Below are 19,252 nucleotides of genomic sequence, written 5' to 3'. Positions count from 1 at the left end.
CAGCGAGTTTTTATGTAAATGCTCCGAATCAGAGGGTAGGGTTGAAGGACAGATTATTGTACCAACCTTGTTGAGCTCTTCTATTCTGCGGATTAGGTAGGGGTTGCTGGAGGAATTCTCAAAGTACACGTAATCTGAAAGGGAAAGAAAAGTCTGAGTCATATGAATCATACAAATCTGTAGCATTTCAATTCAGAGCATGACTTTGAACCTGACCTCTCCGGTTACTCGGAACACATTCAGAGGATAATCATTGTAATGCGTCTGTGTGGAGACTGGACTCTGTCGGAGTCTTGGTACAGTCACTTATTGATATGACTAAGGGGAACCCACCACCACTAATGGCAGATGACGTCAACCACCACTCAGACAGGCGTTCACCAGGCAAAAACAATCCATCAAAAAGCCTACAGGTGCTTGGTGGGGAGAGCTAATAGCCTTGCACAACACACCCCGTCTGTGTCTGCCATTTCAAGGACAAGTGAGCCAATATTCACTCAGCCATCCTAGGCTACACCAGACTACAGTACCACTATAAGATGACTTCTGTTTGCATGTGACATCTCGGGAATTTCCCTCATATCTCATGACATTATTAGAGATGCTGGTGTTACTGAAAAGAGACACCCCCCCCCAAACTTCAGTTAAAAGAACAAAGCCCAGCAACTTCGCCTACTCTGTCTTTGTCTACAGAGATGGTGGACCTCAATCTCTTCCCCACAGCCCATTGATAGTATGAAGTAAGTCTAAATAATAGGCTAATTAATGAATCACCCAGAAGAGAAATCAGTCTTTGAAGACACACCAAAATAGTTTTGGTATGCCCAGTATTATAGGCCTTGGCTACTCACGACGCCAGGACAGCGGAGTCAATCACCACCTTCCGGAGACACCTGAAACCCCACCTCTTCAAGGAATACCTAGGATAGGATAAGTAATCCTTCTCACCCCCCCCCTTAATGATTTAGATGCACTATTGTAAAGTGGCTGTTCCACTGGATGTCAGAAGGTGAATTCACCAATTTGTAAGTCGCTCTGGATAAGAGCGTCTGCTAAATGACTTAAATGTAATGTAATGTAAAGGTTACAATATCAAAAAAAAAAACTCAATTATTTCTCGCCAGTGATTAAGGTATGACAGGTGATATTTTGGCTCGCGTGGCCAATATTTTGGTTCCAGCAGTGTTTTGGAAGGGGAACCCCACCAGTGTGTTTTAGGGGTCATTTGGCAAAAGCCAAAGGCCCTGTAACGTAACTCAGCAAAATAACTGTCCTGATGAATCAACAGCTCTGTTCAACATCAATCTAGGAAATACAAGCAAATTATGTGACAATATCTATAACTATAGTAGAGACTGGACATTGTCTACACCAAGACATAGCCAGTCAAACCTGGCTAATACAGAAAACATATTGAAAATGGATGTCTACGAGCAATGCTGTCGCCTTGGATATGATCAGGGACACTAACCGTAAGACGGACACCAACATTGGAATGCATCAGCAATCATATCTATTCTATAGAAGGAGAGTTACAGGATGTAGCCCAGGGGAAATTCCACGCAAGCGGGAGTAAAATAATATTTTCGGTATCTCAGAATGTTCTGGCAACTCTCACATAAAAAACTTCATTGGGTGGAAGGATGCTTTTTACATGTGTCTTACAAACCACTTTATTGAAAACTATGATGAAAATCATGATGAAATTTGACATTTTAGGACAATTTTGATTTTTCCCATTTTTAGACAACAATCATCATCCCTACCAATTAAGTTTCTATGTGAGAATTGCCAGAACAATCAAGAGATACCAAAAATATTTTCCGCTCCTAGGTTAAAAGAACACGTCGTGGATGACGGGAGAAATTCCCCCGCTGCCATTATGTAACCACCGACATTGGCTCAAGAGAAAAGAAAAGACCGCACACAGCACTGTCATCCTCTTCTTTCCCGTCATCCATTCACACCTCTTTCTCCATATTCATTGATGTTCTCGGCTCTCGGTCTTGCCCCAGCGGGACAAATGAAAACACGAAGCCCTCTCTCCACACTATTGGGGCTCCGTGCCTGCCTGGATGAAAACGGTGAGAGACAGGGAGACAGCAGACTAAAGTGGTGCCTCACGGATCAAAGGACCAGGGGCTTTTTGAATGGGGATCACAATCTGCCCTTCTGAAAAGACAACCTCAGCTCAGACACTCAGAGTCAGTCAGCATTAACCAGATGCCTACGATGTTCAATTTGTAGGTTAAACATTTCAATATGACCAATTGTTGTTTGAAGGACAAATAATCGCAGGAAGCGTAATATGCTTCTCGTCTATTGCAGTTACTGTACGGTGACAGTTGTGGCGCAGTGTGTTAGGTGCTTGTGGGTGGATTCAGAGTAGTGAGTGGAGGGAGCCCTTTCAAAAAATCTGAAGAACTGCCTAATTAGGTCTATACATTTATAATGACTTGCGGTGCCGTTAGGATCTGCCCTTTCACGAAGCAATGGATGCTCTATCGTTTTAGGATCACAGTCTTACCAGGTCATCTATTGCTACTTACAAAACACCCATGGCAAGCACTAACAACCTACAATCCATTAATAGCATGTTGCTGTTGAGACATTGGATTAAACACGGGTGAGTGGATTTTCACCAATTCTTCTATACACTTCTATAGGATGAACTCCCATGAAACCAAGCAAATGTCACAAAACAGTCAATACTACACAAGGGTCCCGGGTCTCAATCTCACTGACCCTGCATTAGCCCCTTACACCGTTGATGCACTGATTCCTTCCATGAACTATATACCCCGCTGGGCCAATTGGGCGCCGCACTATAGGACTCCCAATCACAGCCGGATGTGATACAGTCTGGATTTGAACCAGGGACTGTAGTGACGCTTTTTGCACTGAGATGCAGTGCCTTAGACCGCTGCGCCACTATATCAACAGGACCCGTATCCAGCCTGCCACTGTCTATTATCTATGGATAGTCACTTCACCCCTACCAACACGTACAAATTACCTCGACTAACCTGTACCCTCACATACAGCCCTGTTATGGTCATTTTATTGTGTTGCTTCTTATCTTATACTCTAGTTATTTAGTAAATATTTTTTAAACTGCATTGTTGGTTAAGGGCTCGTAAGTAAACATTAAACGGTAAGGTCTACATCTGTTTTTCGGCCGCATGTGACAAATAAAATGTTGATTTCAATGGGCTCCTCTGGCTATAAAGCAGGACCTAGCCCGAGACCAAGGCATTCAATTCAACTAATGGAGACAAGTAACAGCTTAAAACACACTTCACCAGAAGGGACATGTGATCTCATATGAGGTAAAGGCATGTTTAAATACAGTAGCAAGCCTAAATCCAGCAGACTATCCAAGATCAGACGAGGTCCAGACAAAAATGGCAAAGCTATGACACGTGGGACCCTCAGAAATAACCGCAACTGAGCAAATATAACACAGCGCCCTCAATTTCAAATGAATAATCAGAGCACAATTTCATAGCCAACACACAATGTCAAGAGTGACACGTCATTTCATTACAGAGCAGAAACTCTACCACAGACATGGAGCAATGCAGTCAGTAGCTGTGAGTCATTCAACTATTGAGGGAAGTCGCATGAAAACATATTTTCAAGGACTCTTAGCAGCCAAAAGAAGAGAGCAGTCGTGTATGGTCTGTCTCTACTGTTTGGGAAGATAACAGAATATGCTAAACACACCATTTTGATTACACAATGAAATTCGACAAGAACAAGTTTCCTTGATACACCACTGCATACAAGACTAGTGGCCATATGTATAGCACCTTTCAGAGTAGGAGTGCTGATAAAGGAGAAGTTCAACCTTTTAGTTCACAATGAATAAGATTGAATGGACGGGGGGGGGGGGTAATTCTCGATCAGTACACCTACTCGGAAACACTGGCACAGAGCTACCCAACTGGATATGTATTCTGCTAGGCAGTGGTTCATGTGACCACCTTGACTGGAGCGAGGAAAATTGGCAAGAACATCACTTTCCTCGGCGGTAGAACAACAATAGATGTAATGGCTGCCTTGTGTGAGCGCTTTCTGGGAAGGTTCCCCCCCAGGAGGGCGACGGTGCATGGGTTAATAAGCATTTGTCGCGCTCTGAGGTGCTAGGATGCAGTGCTGTGAGGGATTAGGCAAGCAGGCCTTGCAGACAGACAGGCCGGAAGACACTACCATCTGTGGGGCAGTGCCATCTCGGGCACAGTCTCAAGGCCAAGATGACCGAGGGGGAGGGGCTCTACAGTGAGACCATTTTACTCGGATAAGCACAAATTATTTTGCGGTGCAACTTCGACTTTTTATTTAGGAGCACCAGTGCACCTTGAAAAATTACGGATTCTATTACCTCGAATATTTTTCAACTTATAAAAAAAAGTCAGCATAGAGCACTGTGGGTGTGGGGGGGGGGGGGTTAAAAGGCTGAAATGCCAAACTGAAATTGTCATGTTAGTAGAGGTGAAATCAATGACTGCATAATCCTGCAACTAAAACAATGACATGGAAGAAATAATAGTCTCAGCAGTGTCATGTCTTTCAGACAGTCTGTAGTTAAATCCATCTATGCTGTTGCCTGTGAAACAGCCCAATGCAACATCAACATATATTGCAAGACGACTGTATGTCTTTATCAATGATGTAGAATTCAATGCCTGCTGTAGGCTATATTGTTCAAGTTATATTATGCACAGAAAGCAGACAGCACGGTTTAATCAACGTGACCTAAATACAGACCCTCTTGTTGAAACCTTACACATCGATAAAATAGCCAGAACGTATGGCTATATTTCACAGACACAGTAGCTGTGCACCCACCAAAACACTGACTCGAGCCAAGACATGAAAGGGAACGTGAATTACAACAACGTTGCACCAACCAAGTCAAGATCACTGATGTTGATCATCTTTCTCACCACCAATAATAGTATCGCATATCATTGCAATGTTGATGATCAAATTAAGCGGTCTACCCTAGGGATTGAGGAGCCGGCTTAACTCTGGCCATTTTGCGACCTAACGCAACGCACGTTTACCGGCTTTTTTAACATGCAGACCTCAGTGTTGTTATTTTGCTAAATGCACTATATTGACCTTGGCAGCTAAACAATGCAGCTAAATTGTAAATGGTAGTAACTACAAAATATGTTACAAATTGCAGAGTAGTTTGAAGTGTAACAACATGTCTTCCCCAACGATAATACATTTCCTTGCCGTGCATGCTAACGTTAATTTACGCTAACTACGTAGCTAGCAAGCTAGATAACATAGGTAGCCTGACTGTAAAAAGGTTGCTGGTCAAACCATGTTTGACTCAAGTTAACTTGCTGGGTTCAGCCAATGACATAAATCATTGGTTTCAACAAAGCAATTAGCGTCAGGCTATATATAAAAACTTGGTTGACTATACGACACTACAAGAGGACTAACTAGTCGTAAAATACAACTGACGTTAGGTCGTTAGCCAACGAAAGCGTTCTAATTTAACACGTCTCGCTATTAAGTTAGCTAGCACTAGCCTGCTAACTTGGTGGCCAGCGTTCGCGGAAATAACAACCGTTCGCTAGATAGCTAGCGAATGCAAATCAGCCAGCTAATTACCCTAGCATAGCTAGCTAACATTCACCGTGAGGGCTCCTCAAAATAAAAAATAAAAATACTTACCTCCCACTCGGTACATGTTGGCCGCCATTCTCTCGTTACCCCCAACAAAACACTGTCCAAAGGGATTCCCCTCCTGCGTTAAAAATGTCGATCTGGAGCTATTTTATCCCTGCATTTATTAGAGACCTCACCCGCCGCGAAACAAAGCCGGGACCCGGCACAGTAGCCAAGCTCTGGCGGGTAAAAGTTTAAAGTTTCCGTTGCAATGTTTTCGGGGTTCCAAAATGCGTCTTTTGTTTCAGTCCGATAACGACCTCCCTCTTCCACACTCACTCACGCATTCACACTTGCAGGCAGGCATGCATACACAGCCCTTGATAGCTAGCCTGTCTCTTACTCCACTCTTCCTCCCATCCTCAGCTCCCAGCTTCATCCTCCTCTTCTTCACCTCCGCTCAGTTTGCACACACATACATACACACACTGCTCCCCCTCGTTTGTAAACGTCATCTCCGGAAAATGTAACTTCGAATCGGAAAACTCCGGCTACTTATTACACACACAATTCTCAGCAAGACAGAGTTGCTCCAACCATCACCAACACCAACATTATTGTGTCAGCCCATAGATATAAAGTAATACTGAAGGCAGATAATCTGATTCGCATGAAGAGTATGCAGATGATCACTTTGATGAGAAACAGCCTTCCATCAGACTTTCTCTAAAATCTACATTGATGCAGTAAGCAAAATGACAACTCAAAAAGGTCATAATTTGAACAACACTCCCCTCTAGCGTTCATTTCGATAGCATACAGTTTTTAGCGCTACAATGTAACTGGAAATGCAGACATGCTTTGATAATGAAGGATGCTATGAATTCATAAGCACTAGTTTGTCATAGTTTATTGATCGAAATATCTGGAGACAAAGAAAACCACGACCCATTCAAAAGTACTTTTAAATAAACATAGAAGAAATCCAATACAAAAGCAAAGTGTACAATGAAGGTAAACATTTCAGAATTGGTCTAATACTCAGGAGATTAGTTTAAACTACAATGAGTAAAGAAAATATTTTTGTTATTCAATTCTAAGGCACTTGAGTGATTGTCAACATGTAGCAAAATTTTAAATTTGTCAGAAGCACATAAAAAGTTCAATATTCATAGATCGCAACAGCACAAGTTATGTATGATTTTATATGACATTTATGAGAAGACAATAACCATAAAACACCACTAGGGTAAGTTGGCATGGTAAACAATATAGTAAACAAAATAGGATATTTTGGAATGTTTTCAACAATTGATCCCTTTGTCGTCAATTAATGATGGCAGTCCCAACAGTCAGTTGTTAACAGTTTGACCTTTTTCAATTGCATCAATCTAGAAAATTCACAAAGATGCAACAGCATTTCACTCATTCTGAGAAGTAAATTGTGCCCAGATGTATTAAATGTTTTCATTACGTCATGTGTGGCTCATATCTGCATTACAAAACTCCATTATGTTTGAACAGAGAATCCTGTGGACATCAGGGATGCGATTCCTAAACCTGCTATGATTTAAAAGCCAGACACAAACACTACGCCACAAGTCCAGAAGCCACTCTCTTTCGACGTTGCTCCCTCCCTCTCCCTCTGTAAACGTTCTCTCCCCTTTGTCTCTCTATCAGCCTCTCTATAATTCTCTTAGTCTCTGTCTTTCTCTCCATGTCTCCCTCTCTCCCTTAAGGTTCTGGGGAGCTGGAAGAGGAGGAGTGTAGGCGGTCTCCACCGCTGTCCCCCGTCCCTCCTCTCTTGACCCTCCACTGGAGGATACAGGTGTCCTTGCCGCCCATGGAGAGCACGTGACTGTCACAGTGGGTGAAGCGCACGTTGGTCACGTGACTGCCATGGCCCTCATAGCTGTGGTTTGGAGCCTGATGGGTCAAATAAGACATTTGATATGTGGTGAGCTTTCTGGTGGAAGGAGTAAATATGATTGAAATCAATTGAAAAAAAATGTGGCACTGAATTATTACTGACTTTGGGTTTTGGGCAGGGGTACTGGAAGAGGTGGACTTTACAGAAGTCGTCGGCCACCGCCACCATTCTCTCATTGTGGGAGCGACAGAGGGCGTTGATGTCTGTACCGTCTGAACCCTCCAACCACACACCTGTGGGACCACACACAACACCTCAGCCCCTCAGCCACAGGTAAAGGGTTGAGTGATATTGAGAGGCTTGTGATAGTTTGAATGCTGGATCTTCTCACCCATGACGTGGAAACCCAGTACGCAGGTGTAGGACGCCCATTCTCTGTCTTTGCTCTCATAGCGGTTCCTCAACAGTTTGCAGCCTCCAGCGATGTCCCCTGTTTGAGTAAAATAGTCCTTAGGATAATTGACTTAGGGGATATTAGACATGTTGTCATCTAAAAAAAATATACATGTGTTCAAATGAGACACAAATGCACAAATAAAAAAATGTAGACGTCTGCACAGTCACTCACAGTAAAGGATTTCGTAATCGCCTGAGTTGGACATAATGTACTTCCCGTCTTTGGACCAATCAAGGTGAGTGATGAAGCTGGAGTGACCCTAAAAGTGACAGACATGACAAAGTGACACAACGGCCAAACACCGTGACGAATATGTCCCGCGTCTGACTGAACAACAGGGCCACTGTGCTCCAAACTGTAACCCACAATGGATCATTCATTCATGACATAAATAATCCACAACATCCCAGGACGGCACTAACTTACGTTACACTTTCCGTAGCGGGAGTAGCGCCGTCCACTCTCTGTGACGTTATAGATGTAGATGAAGTTGTCATGGGAACCCACGGCTAGGAAGCTACCATCTGAAAGGGTAAAAAAAATAAAAAATATGTTCCAAATCGAGATAAATACAAACAGAGGTCAAACCTAGTGGTGAGTCAGCACGTATTGCTGAAGCATGGTTGACGTTCGCTCCATTGTGACACACTGAAGGAGCTTGACCTCTGACCTGTTGAGTATCTCATTACAGACAGCTGTTCATTCCCGTCGGTGTAGTCTGAGACTATGTCTTTGGTCTGCAGGTCAAGGACCAGCCACCTGTTACAGGGAGAGAGAGGAACACAACCAGCGTGAAGGTTCGACCCTCCAGGCAAACGAGTCTGCTTTATCGTCCCGGAGTTTGGGGTAAATATCTAGCGTCGACATCGTGACAAACAGGAACGCATTGACACTGATTAACGCAGTAGATTAGCTGATAACAAATTAAATACTTCTATTGCCTGCTCTCGTCTTCATGTTTGTATTTCAGAGTGGAGTGTCTCACCTGCCTGTGCTGAGCCCAACAGACACCACAGCCCCATTGGGACAGAAATCAGCACACAGCCCATACTCCTGAAAAATATGAGGATAAGTATTTAAGAATATGTTTCACCGTGTGTGTGTGTGTGTGTGTGTGCATTTATGCCCGCTCACCTCTAGCGTGGTGCACCAGTCCAGTTTGTGCTCCTCTGTGTTCCACACGCACACCTGTCTGTCATGTCCACAGGTGAGGAAGACATCCTGGGAGGGGTGTGTGGCCAAGCCCCACATCTCATCCACATGGCCCTGCACAGAAGAGAGCAATACACACTATCACACACATGCTGGCTTACGGTTTCTATTCTCTAAGCCTCAATGTTCACTCCTCGACACTGATTGGACTGGAGTAAGACATGGTTGACACCTCCAGTAGTTTGACCCGTGGATACAACAAATCAAATGCTTTTAAATCCACAACGGGGAGCGAGAAAGTGCGCTGTGCACGTCGGGGAGACGTGTAGGGAATCGGAACGCAGAACATGTGCAGACCAGGTGTGTAATCGCAAACCATTCCACATATCACAAGACATATACTCCATCGTGCTAATGTTTACATACCTGTACTATGGCCACAAAGCCGTCAGAGAAAGTGCCCCTCAGGATGGCATTTCGGGTGGTACCAACCAACAACTCTTCCCCGTCTACATCCGCAATGCAACGGACCGCCCCAAACCTTTCTGGAATCTATAACAAATACATCAAACGTAGGTATTATTCTGAAATAATACATAAATAGCCACAAAAAGGGGTTGTTACACGCTCAGTTTGGTTATTAAGAGCGACAATGCACACACACACACGTCTTTCACCTCACACTCTCTCTCGGGTGCAAGGTCAGCGCTCCAGCGGATGATCTTACGGTCTTTGCCCCCGCCGCTGAGGAGAGCACCCCCCTGCAGCATACACAGAGTAAACACACTGCCGTCGTGGGCCCGCGTCTGCCGCATGATCTGGAATGTCTCTGCAAAAGGAGGAAGTGAGAAGATGACTTTGTCTATTGTCACAAGCCCTGCGATAGACGAGCGTCCTGTCCAGGGGGTGTAACTTGTACATCATGCTGCCTCACTCTGCAGAAACAGGAGATGGGCTCCTGCTCCTATGAGCCGTTCTGGCTCACACAAGCCAAGGCTACTTACTTACTATTGTCACAGGTCTCACACATTTGGAGAGCAAGAGGAAAAAAAGAGTCACAGCTATGGAGCAGTTGGTTGAGGAGGTACTAAATCAAATGAAACAATATTTTGTTCATTTAAAAAAAAAAAAATGTATTACATTTATTTCACATGGAGAACCTAGTCGTAATTTGGAACAGACAGTTACCTTTGGCCCCTTTCCCCAGTGTCTTGACGTCGCCGGGTGATTTGCCCCACGTCAGGATGTTCCCCTCTGAGTCCCCAGTCAGCACGTCTCCCGTCAGGCTGAACACAAAGCACTGGATGAACTTGGGCTTCTTGTATTTCTAAAAGAGAAGAGCGAGGAAACATCACAAACAAGTTTGAATGACTATATTTATTGGGATCTTTGTATTTCTGACAGTAGATAAAGACAAACATTTATGCAACAAAAGAGTTTCAATGACTATATGTAGTGGAGGTGGTTCAGTGATAAATAGCCTTGCCTGAGACCTGCAGACTAGTCTAGGCTTTAGCTCAGTGGGCTATAATAGTCTTTCTTGAGGCATTCTAATAAGCCGGGTTTCATATACCCAGTCGGTCATATTTACAGGGTGCTGTTAACCTTTTGACAATGTGAAAAAGGCTGTCAATGTACTTGTAGGGGCTTATAATGGATTACACTCACCCCAAAGATGCCCTGTTTCTTGGTGAGTGAGCCAGCACTTAGCGTCCAGAAGTAGACGTGAGACTTCCCACAGGTGATGATGTTGGTGCTGTCGTTGGGGTTGAACTCTACTGTAAACACTGCCTCATTGGTGCTCTGGATTAACACACACCAGGAGAAGAGTTCAAGTTGTGAAATAATTGATTCAAATGCTAAATATCAATTGAAACGGTGAATCCCAATATCTCAGAACTGCATTTCTATGATTTTACCACCCTTGGAATTAACTTGAGGATAATGTCGTATAAGATGGTATAATGCCTAACACTCCTGCACCAAAGTCTCAATGGGCAGCAGCTGCACTATATGAAAAAAAAAGCATTGAACTATTACATTACAGTCCAGTGGGGGATGGGCATATGTTACATACTGTACATTGAACCAACTGCTATATTTATGTGGGCTGCTAACCCCCGCCCGCCCGCCCACCCGACCATGTGACCACTCCCAATTTTTGCTGGAGATCCAAAACTGTACTCTTGAATCTATGGCACTCTCATGACAAATTATGCTTATGCAAAATCAAATTTGGCGAATCATACATGTGCGCTACAAGAAACTGAGGACCAAAGACAGGAAATGAGCTCATATAAACACCCACCTAATATCCAAACCACCCACCAACACACACGCACAGTCACACACACGCGCACACACACACACACACACACAAATTCACTGTCTAAAATATTTACACAGTTGCCGTGGCAACGTTGCTGAACTTACTCTCGGGGAAGTTGAGAAATTTGGGACAGAAGTCTGCGACAGAACGAGATGACGTGGATGCCATATTTTTTTCTTAATCTACGCAAACAGTCCTCTTTTTTCAGGCATCTACAGATTCTCACTCTAAGGAATGCTGGCTTTAACAAAGCCTACACACGCAAATGACAGGCTTGGCTCCCAGCAAAGATACACTAGAGGCTTATTTCATGTACATGGGCAGGTTTGTTATAGCACATGGAAGCAGATGTATACTATAAATGATATTGATTATTACTATTTTACTGCAATAAACCTACTGTGCAATATGAATAGGACTCTCTATGAGTATGAGTGTGTGCGTGTGTGTTCATGCATGTAGGTGTGTGCTTGCATGAATGCCAAGTGTGCATGAGTGTGTGTCTTGGTGCATTGCTTTACCTTAACCTCTGCGTGCTTGGTTCCTTTGGCGCAGTCCCACACAGACAGCATGTGTTCATTGGAGTCATCAATCACACAGAGGAAGGCTCCAGAGTCCTGCAAGCGGAGGAGACGTAAGTACGAGCGAGAGAAGGAACCAGTGAGGCCATATGGCAGATGGAGAGGTGATGCAGAGTCACAAGGACAGGGAAACGGAGATCAATAGCTAATGTGAAACCGTTTGAAGGGTCGCGGGTTCATTCCACTGAGGCTCCCCATACCAAAATATATGTACACATGACGGTAAGTCGCTTTGGATAAAAGCATCTGCTAAAACGACATACATACATACATACATACATACATACATACATACATACATACATACATACATACATACATACATACATACATACATACATACATACATACATACATACATACATACATACATACATACATACATACATACATACATACATACATACATACATACATACATACATACATACATACATACATACATACATACATACATACATACATACATACATACATACATACATACATACATACATACATACATACATACATACATACATACATACATACATACATACATACATACATACATACATACATACATACATACATACATACATACATACATACATACATACATACATACATACATACATACATACATACATACATACATACATACATACATACATACATACATACATACATACATACATACATACATACATACATACATACATACATACATACATACATACATACATACATACATACATACATACATACATACATACATACATACATACATACATACATACATACATACATACATACATACATACATACATACATACATACATACATACATACATACATACATACATACATACATACATACATACATACATACATACATACATACATACATACATACATACAGCTCAAAACAATAAAGGGAACACTAAAATAAAACATCCTAGATCTGAATGAATGAAATATTCTTATTAAATACTTTTTTCTTTACATAGTTGAATGTGCTGACAACAAAATCACACAAAAATTATCAATGGAAATCAAATTTATCAACCCATGGAGGTCTGGATTTGGAGTCACACTCAAAATTCAAGTGGACAACCACACTACAGGCTGATCCAACTTTGATGTAATGTCCTTAAAACAAGTCAAAATGAGGCTCAGTGGTGTGTGTGGCCTGTATGACCTCCCTACAACGCCTGGGCATGCTCCTGATGAGGTGGCGGATGGTCTCCTGAGGGATCTCCTGCCAGACCTGGACTAAAGCATCCGCCAACTCCTGGACAGTCTGTGGTGCAACGTGGCGTTGGTGGATGGAGCGAGACATGATGTCCCAGATGTGCTCAATTGGATTCATGTCTGGGGAACGGGCGGGCCAGTCCATAGCATCAATGCCTTCCTCTTGCAGGAACTGCTGACACACTCCAGCCACATGAGGTCTAGCATTATGAGGAACCCAGGGTCAACTGCACCAGCATATGGTCTCACAAGGGGTCTGAGGATCTCATCTCGGTACCTAATGACAGTCAGGCTACTTCTGGCGAGCACATGGAGGGCTGTGTGGCCCCCCAAAGAAATGCCACCCCACACCATGACTGACCCACCGCCAAACCGGTCATGCTGGAGGATGTTGCAGGCAGCAGAACGTTCTCCACGGCGTCTCCAGACTGTCACGTCTGTCACGTGCTCAGTGTGAACCTGCTTTCATCTGTGAAGAGCACAGGGCGCCAGTGGCGAATTTGGCAATCTTGGTGTTCTCTGGCAAATGCCAAATGTCTTGCACGGTGTTGGGCTGTAAGCACAACCCCCACCTGTGGACGTCGGGCCTACATACCACCCTCATGGAGTCTGTTTCTGACCGTTTAGCAGACACATGCACATTTGTGGCCTGCCGGAGGTCATTTTGCTGCTGGGTTGTTGCCCTCCTACGGCCTCCTCCACGTCTCCTGATGTACTGGCCTGTCTCCTGGTAGCGCCTCCATGCTATGGACACTACGCTGACAGAAACAGCAAACCTTCTTGCCACAGCACGCATCGATGTGCCATCCTGGATAAGCTGCACTACCTGAGCCACTTGTGTGGGTTGTAGACTCCGTCTCATGCTACCACTAGAGTGAAAGCACCGCCAGCATTCAAAAGTGACCAAACCATCAGCCAGGAAGCATAGGCACTGAGAAGTGGTCTGTGGTCACCACCTGCAGAACCACTCCTTTATTGGGGGTGTCTTGCTAATTGCCTATAATTTCCACCTGTTGTCTATTCCATTTGCACAACAGCATGTGAAATTTATTGTCAATCAGTGTTGCTTCCTAAGTAGACAGTTTGATTTCACAGAAGTGTGATTGACTTGCTTGGAGTTACATTGTGTTAAGTGTTCCCTTTATGTTTTTGAGCAGTGTATATATATATAACTCAGCAAAAAAAAGAAAATGTCCTCTCACTGTCAACTGCGTTTATTTTCGGCAAACTTAACATGTGTAAATATTTGTATGAACATAACAAGACTCAACAAATGAGATATAAACTGAACAAGTTCCACAGACATGTGACTAACAGAAATGAAATAATGTGTCCCTGAACAAAGGGGGGGGGGGGTAAAAATCAAAAGTAACAGTCAGTATCTGGTGAGGCCACCAGCTGCATTAAGTACTGCAGTGCATCTCCTCCTCATGGACTGCACCAGATTTGCCAGTTCTTGCTGTGATTTGTTACCCTACTCTTCCACCAAGACACCTGCAAATTCCCGAACATTTCTGGGGGGAATGGCCCTAGCTCTCACCCTCCAATCCAACAGGTCCCAGACATGCTCAAGGCCTTGGTGTAACGCTCATTCCTTCGACGATAAATGCGAATCCAACCATCACCTCTGGTGAGACAATTCCGCGACTCGTCAGTGAAGAGCACTTTTTGCCAGTCCTGTCTGGTCCAGCGAAGGTGGGTTGTTGCCGGTGATGTAAGGCAGGTCCTCACCAGACAACAGGCCTACAAGCCCTCAGTCCAGCCTCTCTCAGCCTATTGTGGACAGTCTGAGCACTGATGAAGGGATTGTGCGTTCCTGGTGTGCCAGGTTGTGCGTTCCTGGTTGTGCCATGTCCAGTTGTTGTTGTACCTGTCCCAAAGGTGTGATGTTCGGATGTACCGATCCTGTGCAGGTGTTGTTAGACGTGGTCTGCCACTGCGAGGACGATCAGCTGTCCATCCTGTCTCCCTGTAGCACGGTCTTAGGCGTCTCACAGTACGGACATTGCAATTTATTTCCCTGGCCACATCTGCAGTCCTTATGCCTCCTTGCAGCATGCCTAAGGCACGCTCACGCAGATGAGCAGGGACCCTGGGCATCTTTCGTTTGGTGTTTTTCAGAGTCAGTAGAAAGGCCTCTTTAGTGTCCTAAGTTTTCATAACTGTGACCTTAATTGCCTACCATCTGTGAGCGTTTAGTGTTTTAACGACCATTCCAGAGGTGCATGTTTATTAATTGTTCATGGTTCATTGAACCATGAAGCATGGGAAACTATGTTTAAACCCTTTACAGTGAAGATCGGGGAAGTTATTTTGATTTTTACGAATTATCTTTGAAAGACAGGGTCCTGAAAAAGGAATGTTTCTTTTTTGTTGTTGCTGAGTTTATCCATCTCTCTCAATGTAAGCCTGCATTGGTTGTTTGAGTGTTGCATGGAGATTTAGTGTCAGGAGTTCTTCAAAAGCCTTAGTGAGTTGACAAAGGACAAGGTACTTAAACATCTAGACTCGTTAAACTCAGTCACATCTAGTGTGTGGGAGGAGGGGTGTTCTGTAGTAAGGATGATCACTTACTGCAAAGGAGAAGGCCACAGATCCTACACCTCGCTCAAACGTGCCCAGTCCTATCTGTTGTAGGGTGATCAGTGTGGAGGAATCCCATATGTGGACATAAGGCTGCAGGGGCTGAGAGACACAATTACACGTATAGGACTTGATGATAAGTGTGACCATTTACAGTACATAGATTTAGTAAACATTTTTCATTCATAAATTGCCTCACCTTGCCATCCTTATCCACCCCAGCAGTCTGTCCCGACGCCACCCGCACCTTGTCTGGATGGATGGTTAGACTGAAGGACAGACAAATTGTGATTTTTACACAGCATCACTTTCTTTTCACTTGACAATCAATTCTCACATTTTGCTTGCTCAACAACAATTTGTGTTGATTTTGTACAGTTTGTTGTATTTTGTACACATGACAAACAAACTTGAATTATGATATAAGAGGTCATGGTTCAACGTGAGCCACTCACCAGCGGACACAGTCTGTGTGTTTGCTGTAGTGGCGTTGAGTGCGGTTGTTGATGTGGTACAGCACCACCACACACGCGATGAAGTATACTGCCTCCCCCGACGCCAGCAGGTACAGGTTGGCTCGGCAGTCGCGCCCCCGGTAACCGTAACTATGCGGCTCCAGTCAAGGTGACATCACTGAAACGTCTCATTGGCTGATCAGTCTAAAATCATTAATTCAGCCTAAAGCAATTTCACCCACAGCTACACCCATAATAATTGTTGATTTATGGATGACACAACTTCCACTGACCTGAGGAGCGGATGGCTTGGCTCAAGGACATTAGGGAATTTACATACATTTCTCTATCTGACTCATGGGCAGAATGGACTTAATGGCTTTCATCCAATAAACTTTGCACTATAGGATATCAAATATTCTAAACAACCATGACTGGGATTTAAAAACACACAGTATGTTGCTAGATCAAAGCCCCATTGGTCGTGACTTGTGGGAGGGACTTAGGAAGGATACACCCAATCGAGTTCCAGTTTCTCTACAGGTGGCTCCATCCTCAGGTCATCGTAGTTCTGGATGTTGGAGGGGACGTACATGGTGATTGGTCGGCCGCGGATGAACATTTTGATTGATTGACCTGTCAGCCAATGACAGATGAAGAAACATGTATGACAAGACCGGACCATGGATACATAGCATTTCGCTACACTCGCATTAACATCTGCTCACCATGTGTATGTGACAAATAAATTTGATTTTTGTACATCTCCAATTGCTACCATGATTCAATATGAACTTTCGCAAACCTATCCTCAACCAAAGCCCTGGTGATGCTACAATATCTACACCACAAATCACATTTAGATACTAATTTATTCAATAATGTTAAGTCAACAGTGCAGTGCCATTAACCTGTATGAATCCCAAGCCCAAGTCTCAGACCTGTATGTAGTTAAATGACACAACAGTTAACACGTAACATCCCCTATGATGTCTCGTACCTTGGGTTCCTCGTCTCGATCCGGGAGAACCTATGAGAGGAGGGGAAGAGACAAATAAACACAGGGATCCGAGCAGAACTAAAATCACAGCCGATTGCAGCAGAGCAGATCCTGCTGACATTACGGATCCACTGGGACCAGTTTCAGAGCCGCTCGAATGTGATCTATGAGCAAACCAGTGGGTTGGTTTTCCAACATCAGGCCTTGTCACCTAAACCAGTGGTAACCAAACTGTGGGACGCGCAATTGTTGGTCAAATCCCCCAAAAAATAAACATCAGCCTGACAAAATGTTCGACAGAGAACATAACACACTGTTTTAGGGAGGTGGAAGAAGAGGGATTGTCTGAATCGTGTCCTCGCTTAAAGCATCCTGTTTATACATTATAGCTCAATAACCAGGTGAATCTCCTCTTGAAACGGACTGCAATCTGGGACCAATAACGTCTCACACTCCAATTTGGAAAGGTTGTTGTTGTTTTTTTTACACGTGTTGTGGAAGGTTCTGGTTTGGGATGTTTCTGGTGAGAAAAGGGGCTTGACCCATCTGCATGTCTCACTATGAAAAGGTTGTTAGGCAGGGCCCACGCCACAGGTTGAAGGAACATGGGAGGGAAAGTCAGTACAGTTGAACTACTGTAAGTTATTATCTAGCTCTTATTAGTCATGGTGACACTACATGGAATTCCCCCATAGGCCTGCTTCATACTGTTCCTGGACCCCGTCGAATCAAATCAATGACAGATTTTGATTGGTTTAAAATGTAGAGGTATTTCCACACTATTGCCATTCATATTTCCAAGTATGGACATTCAGTTAGGATATAGTGAGTTCAAATTTTTTTTTAAAGACCTGGTTACACTTTTCAACCCTCTCATGATGCAGAAGAGACGGTTGCAGAAATGACCTAACTCGTGTTGAATTCAGGCAGACCTGTCCCGGGCCAGCTCGGAGAGACAGTGAAAAAACGGGAATACATCTAACCCTGGCAAGCTCACAGAAAGAGAAAAAAAATCTATATATTTTTTTGAAAACTGTCCTTCTCGGGTAAAACAGTCATCCATCATCCCGTCAGGAGTCTCGGAGTGCTGCGGCAGCATGGTTAACCACAATGGATGGCTTTCCAGGGAGAGTCCAATGAGAGCGTCCCAACCCAGAACGGAGTGGCGGGGCACTAAACAGACACTCTGTGTTTAACATCAGGAATGGCTGCCGCGCTGCATCATAAACACGCAAGTGTAAAAAAAGTTTCTCTGTGATCACAGTAATGATGAGGGATATTTCTGACCAGGCTTATTTTAGTTTGTGGCAGAGGGATGGACTGTGGTGGACTCTGAGTGACCTTTGAGCCGAGAGACGACTAGAGGATGGATGCAACGTCCAGTGGCCAGTCACTTTTTACGATGGCCATTATTATAATGTGCAGAGTATTAGTAGTAGTAATATTGTTGTTGTAGTTGCAGTACGCTCCTAGTATATACAGAGATAAGCTCTTTTGAGGCTCACTCCATGCACCCTTTGTCTAGTAGAAACCCCTTGTCTTGTGGCTCACTGATCAAATTTACAGACTATTATGCTAATCGGATGGGCGCATCAAACCGATTTTCCGCCAATTGAATCCCCATTAGGTCCAACTGGTAAAAACACAGAAACAATCAAAGAGGGAATGTCCTCATAACTCACTCTGGTTTAGGAATGAGTCCCCATTATAAAGCTAAACCAGACGTCAAGCCAACGCTCATAAAAGCTACTATCTTTGACATCGAGTATGCAGTTTCGTGTCCCCAACTAAAGAATGGGAAGTTAACACACCAAAAATGAGATAGCATTTCAGCCTATAACTATGTTTAAGCATTTACAGGCCCCCTAAATGGAGGCTCTGGACACATTTAATAATAGGTAGAGTAAAACACAGGTTAGCTGGAGCTGTTATGTACGTATGGGCTATTCATCCTATCCAGA

The 19,252-nt window shown here is 43.8% G+C and overlaps 2 protein-coding genes across 6 annotated transcripts in view; both read right to left on the bottom strand.

The window, feature by feature from the left end:
* Positions 1 to 6,139, bottom strand: part of LOC135510715 (metastasis-associated protein MTA2-like) — a 30,235-nt gene extending 24,096 nt beyond the window's left edge. The window contains exons 1-2 of one of the 2 annotated variants that reach the window (XM_064931861.1): positions 5,698 to 6,139; positions 67 to 134 (exon numbers count right to left, since the gene is read on the bottom strand). In XM_064931861.1, coding sequence (XP_064787933.1) covers positions 67 to 134; positions 5,698 to 5,725 — 96 coding nt within the window. In that variant the 5' untranslated portion in view covers positions 5,726 to 6,139. The remainder of the gene's footprint in view (positions 1 to 66; positions 135 to 5,697) is intronic. The other variant, XM_064931862.1, reaches the window with a different exon arrangement.
* A 384-nt stretch (positions 6,140 to 6,523) lies between these two features.
* Positions 6,524 to 19,252, bottom strand: part of LOC135510714 (echinoderm microtubule-associated protein-like 3) — a 32,007-nt gene continuing 19,278 nt past the window's right edge. For all 4 annotated transcript variants that reach the window (XM_064931859.1, XM_064931857.1, XM_064931860.1 and 1 more), the window contains 18 exons: positions 17,292 to 17,321; positions 16,807 to 16,927; positions 16,292 to 16,441; positions 16,036 to 16,105; positions 15,828 to 15,938; positions 11,961 to 12,056; positions 10,779 to 10,913; positions 10,299 to 10,437; positions 9,788 to 9,939; positions 9,537 to 9,662; positions 9,093 to 9,224; positions 8,944 to 9,011; positions 8,629 to 8,717; positions 8,385 to 8,482; positions 8,130 to 8,217; positions 7,893 to 7,991; positions 7,664 to 7,794; positions 6,524 to 7,557 (listed from right to left, as the gene is read on the bottom strand). In XM_064931859.1, the coding sequence (XP_064787931.1) occupies positions 7,366 to 7,557; positions 7,664 to 7,794; positions 7,893 to 7,991; positions 8,130 to 8,217; positions 8,385 to 8,482; positions 8,629 to 8,717; positions 8,944 to 9,011; positions 9,093 to 9,224; positions 9,537 to 9,662; positions 9,788 to 9,939; positions 10,299 to 10,437; positions 10,779 to 10,913; positions 11,961 to 12,056; positions 15,828 to 15,938; positions 16,036 to 16,105; positions 16,292 to 16,441; positions 16,807 to 16,927; positions 17,292 to 17,321 (2,027 nt within the window). In that variant the 3' untranslated portion in view covers positions 6,524 to 7,365. The remainder of the gene's footprint in view (positions 7,558 to 7,663; positions 7,795 to 7,892; positions 7,992 to 8,129; positions 8,218 to 8,384; positions 8,483 to 8,628; positions 8,718 to 8,943; positions 9,012 to 9,092; positions 9,225 to 9,536; positions 9,663 to 9,787; positions 9,940 to 10,298; positions 10,438 to 10,778; positions 10,914 to 11,960; positions 12,057 to 15,827; positions 15,939 to 16,035; positions 16,106 to 16,291; positions 16,442 to 16,806; positions 16,928 to 17,291; positions 17,322 to 19,252) is intronic.

Source organism: Oncorhynchus masou, chromosome 23 (assembly GCF_036934945.1).
Source record: "Oncorhynchus masou masou isolate Uvic2021 chromosome 23, UVic_Omas_1.1, whole genome shotgun sequence".
In the NCBI taxonomy this organism is placed as follows: domain Eukaryota; kingdom Metazoa; phylum Chordata; class Actinopteri; order Salmoniformes; family Salmonidae; genus Oncorhynchus; species Oncorhynchus masou.
This window is presented reverse-complemented; position numbering and strand designations above follow the sequence as displayed.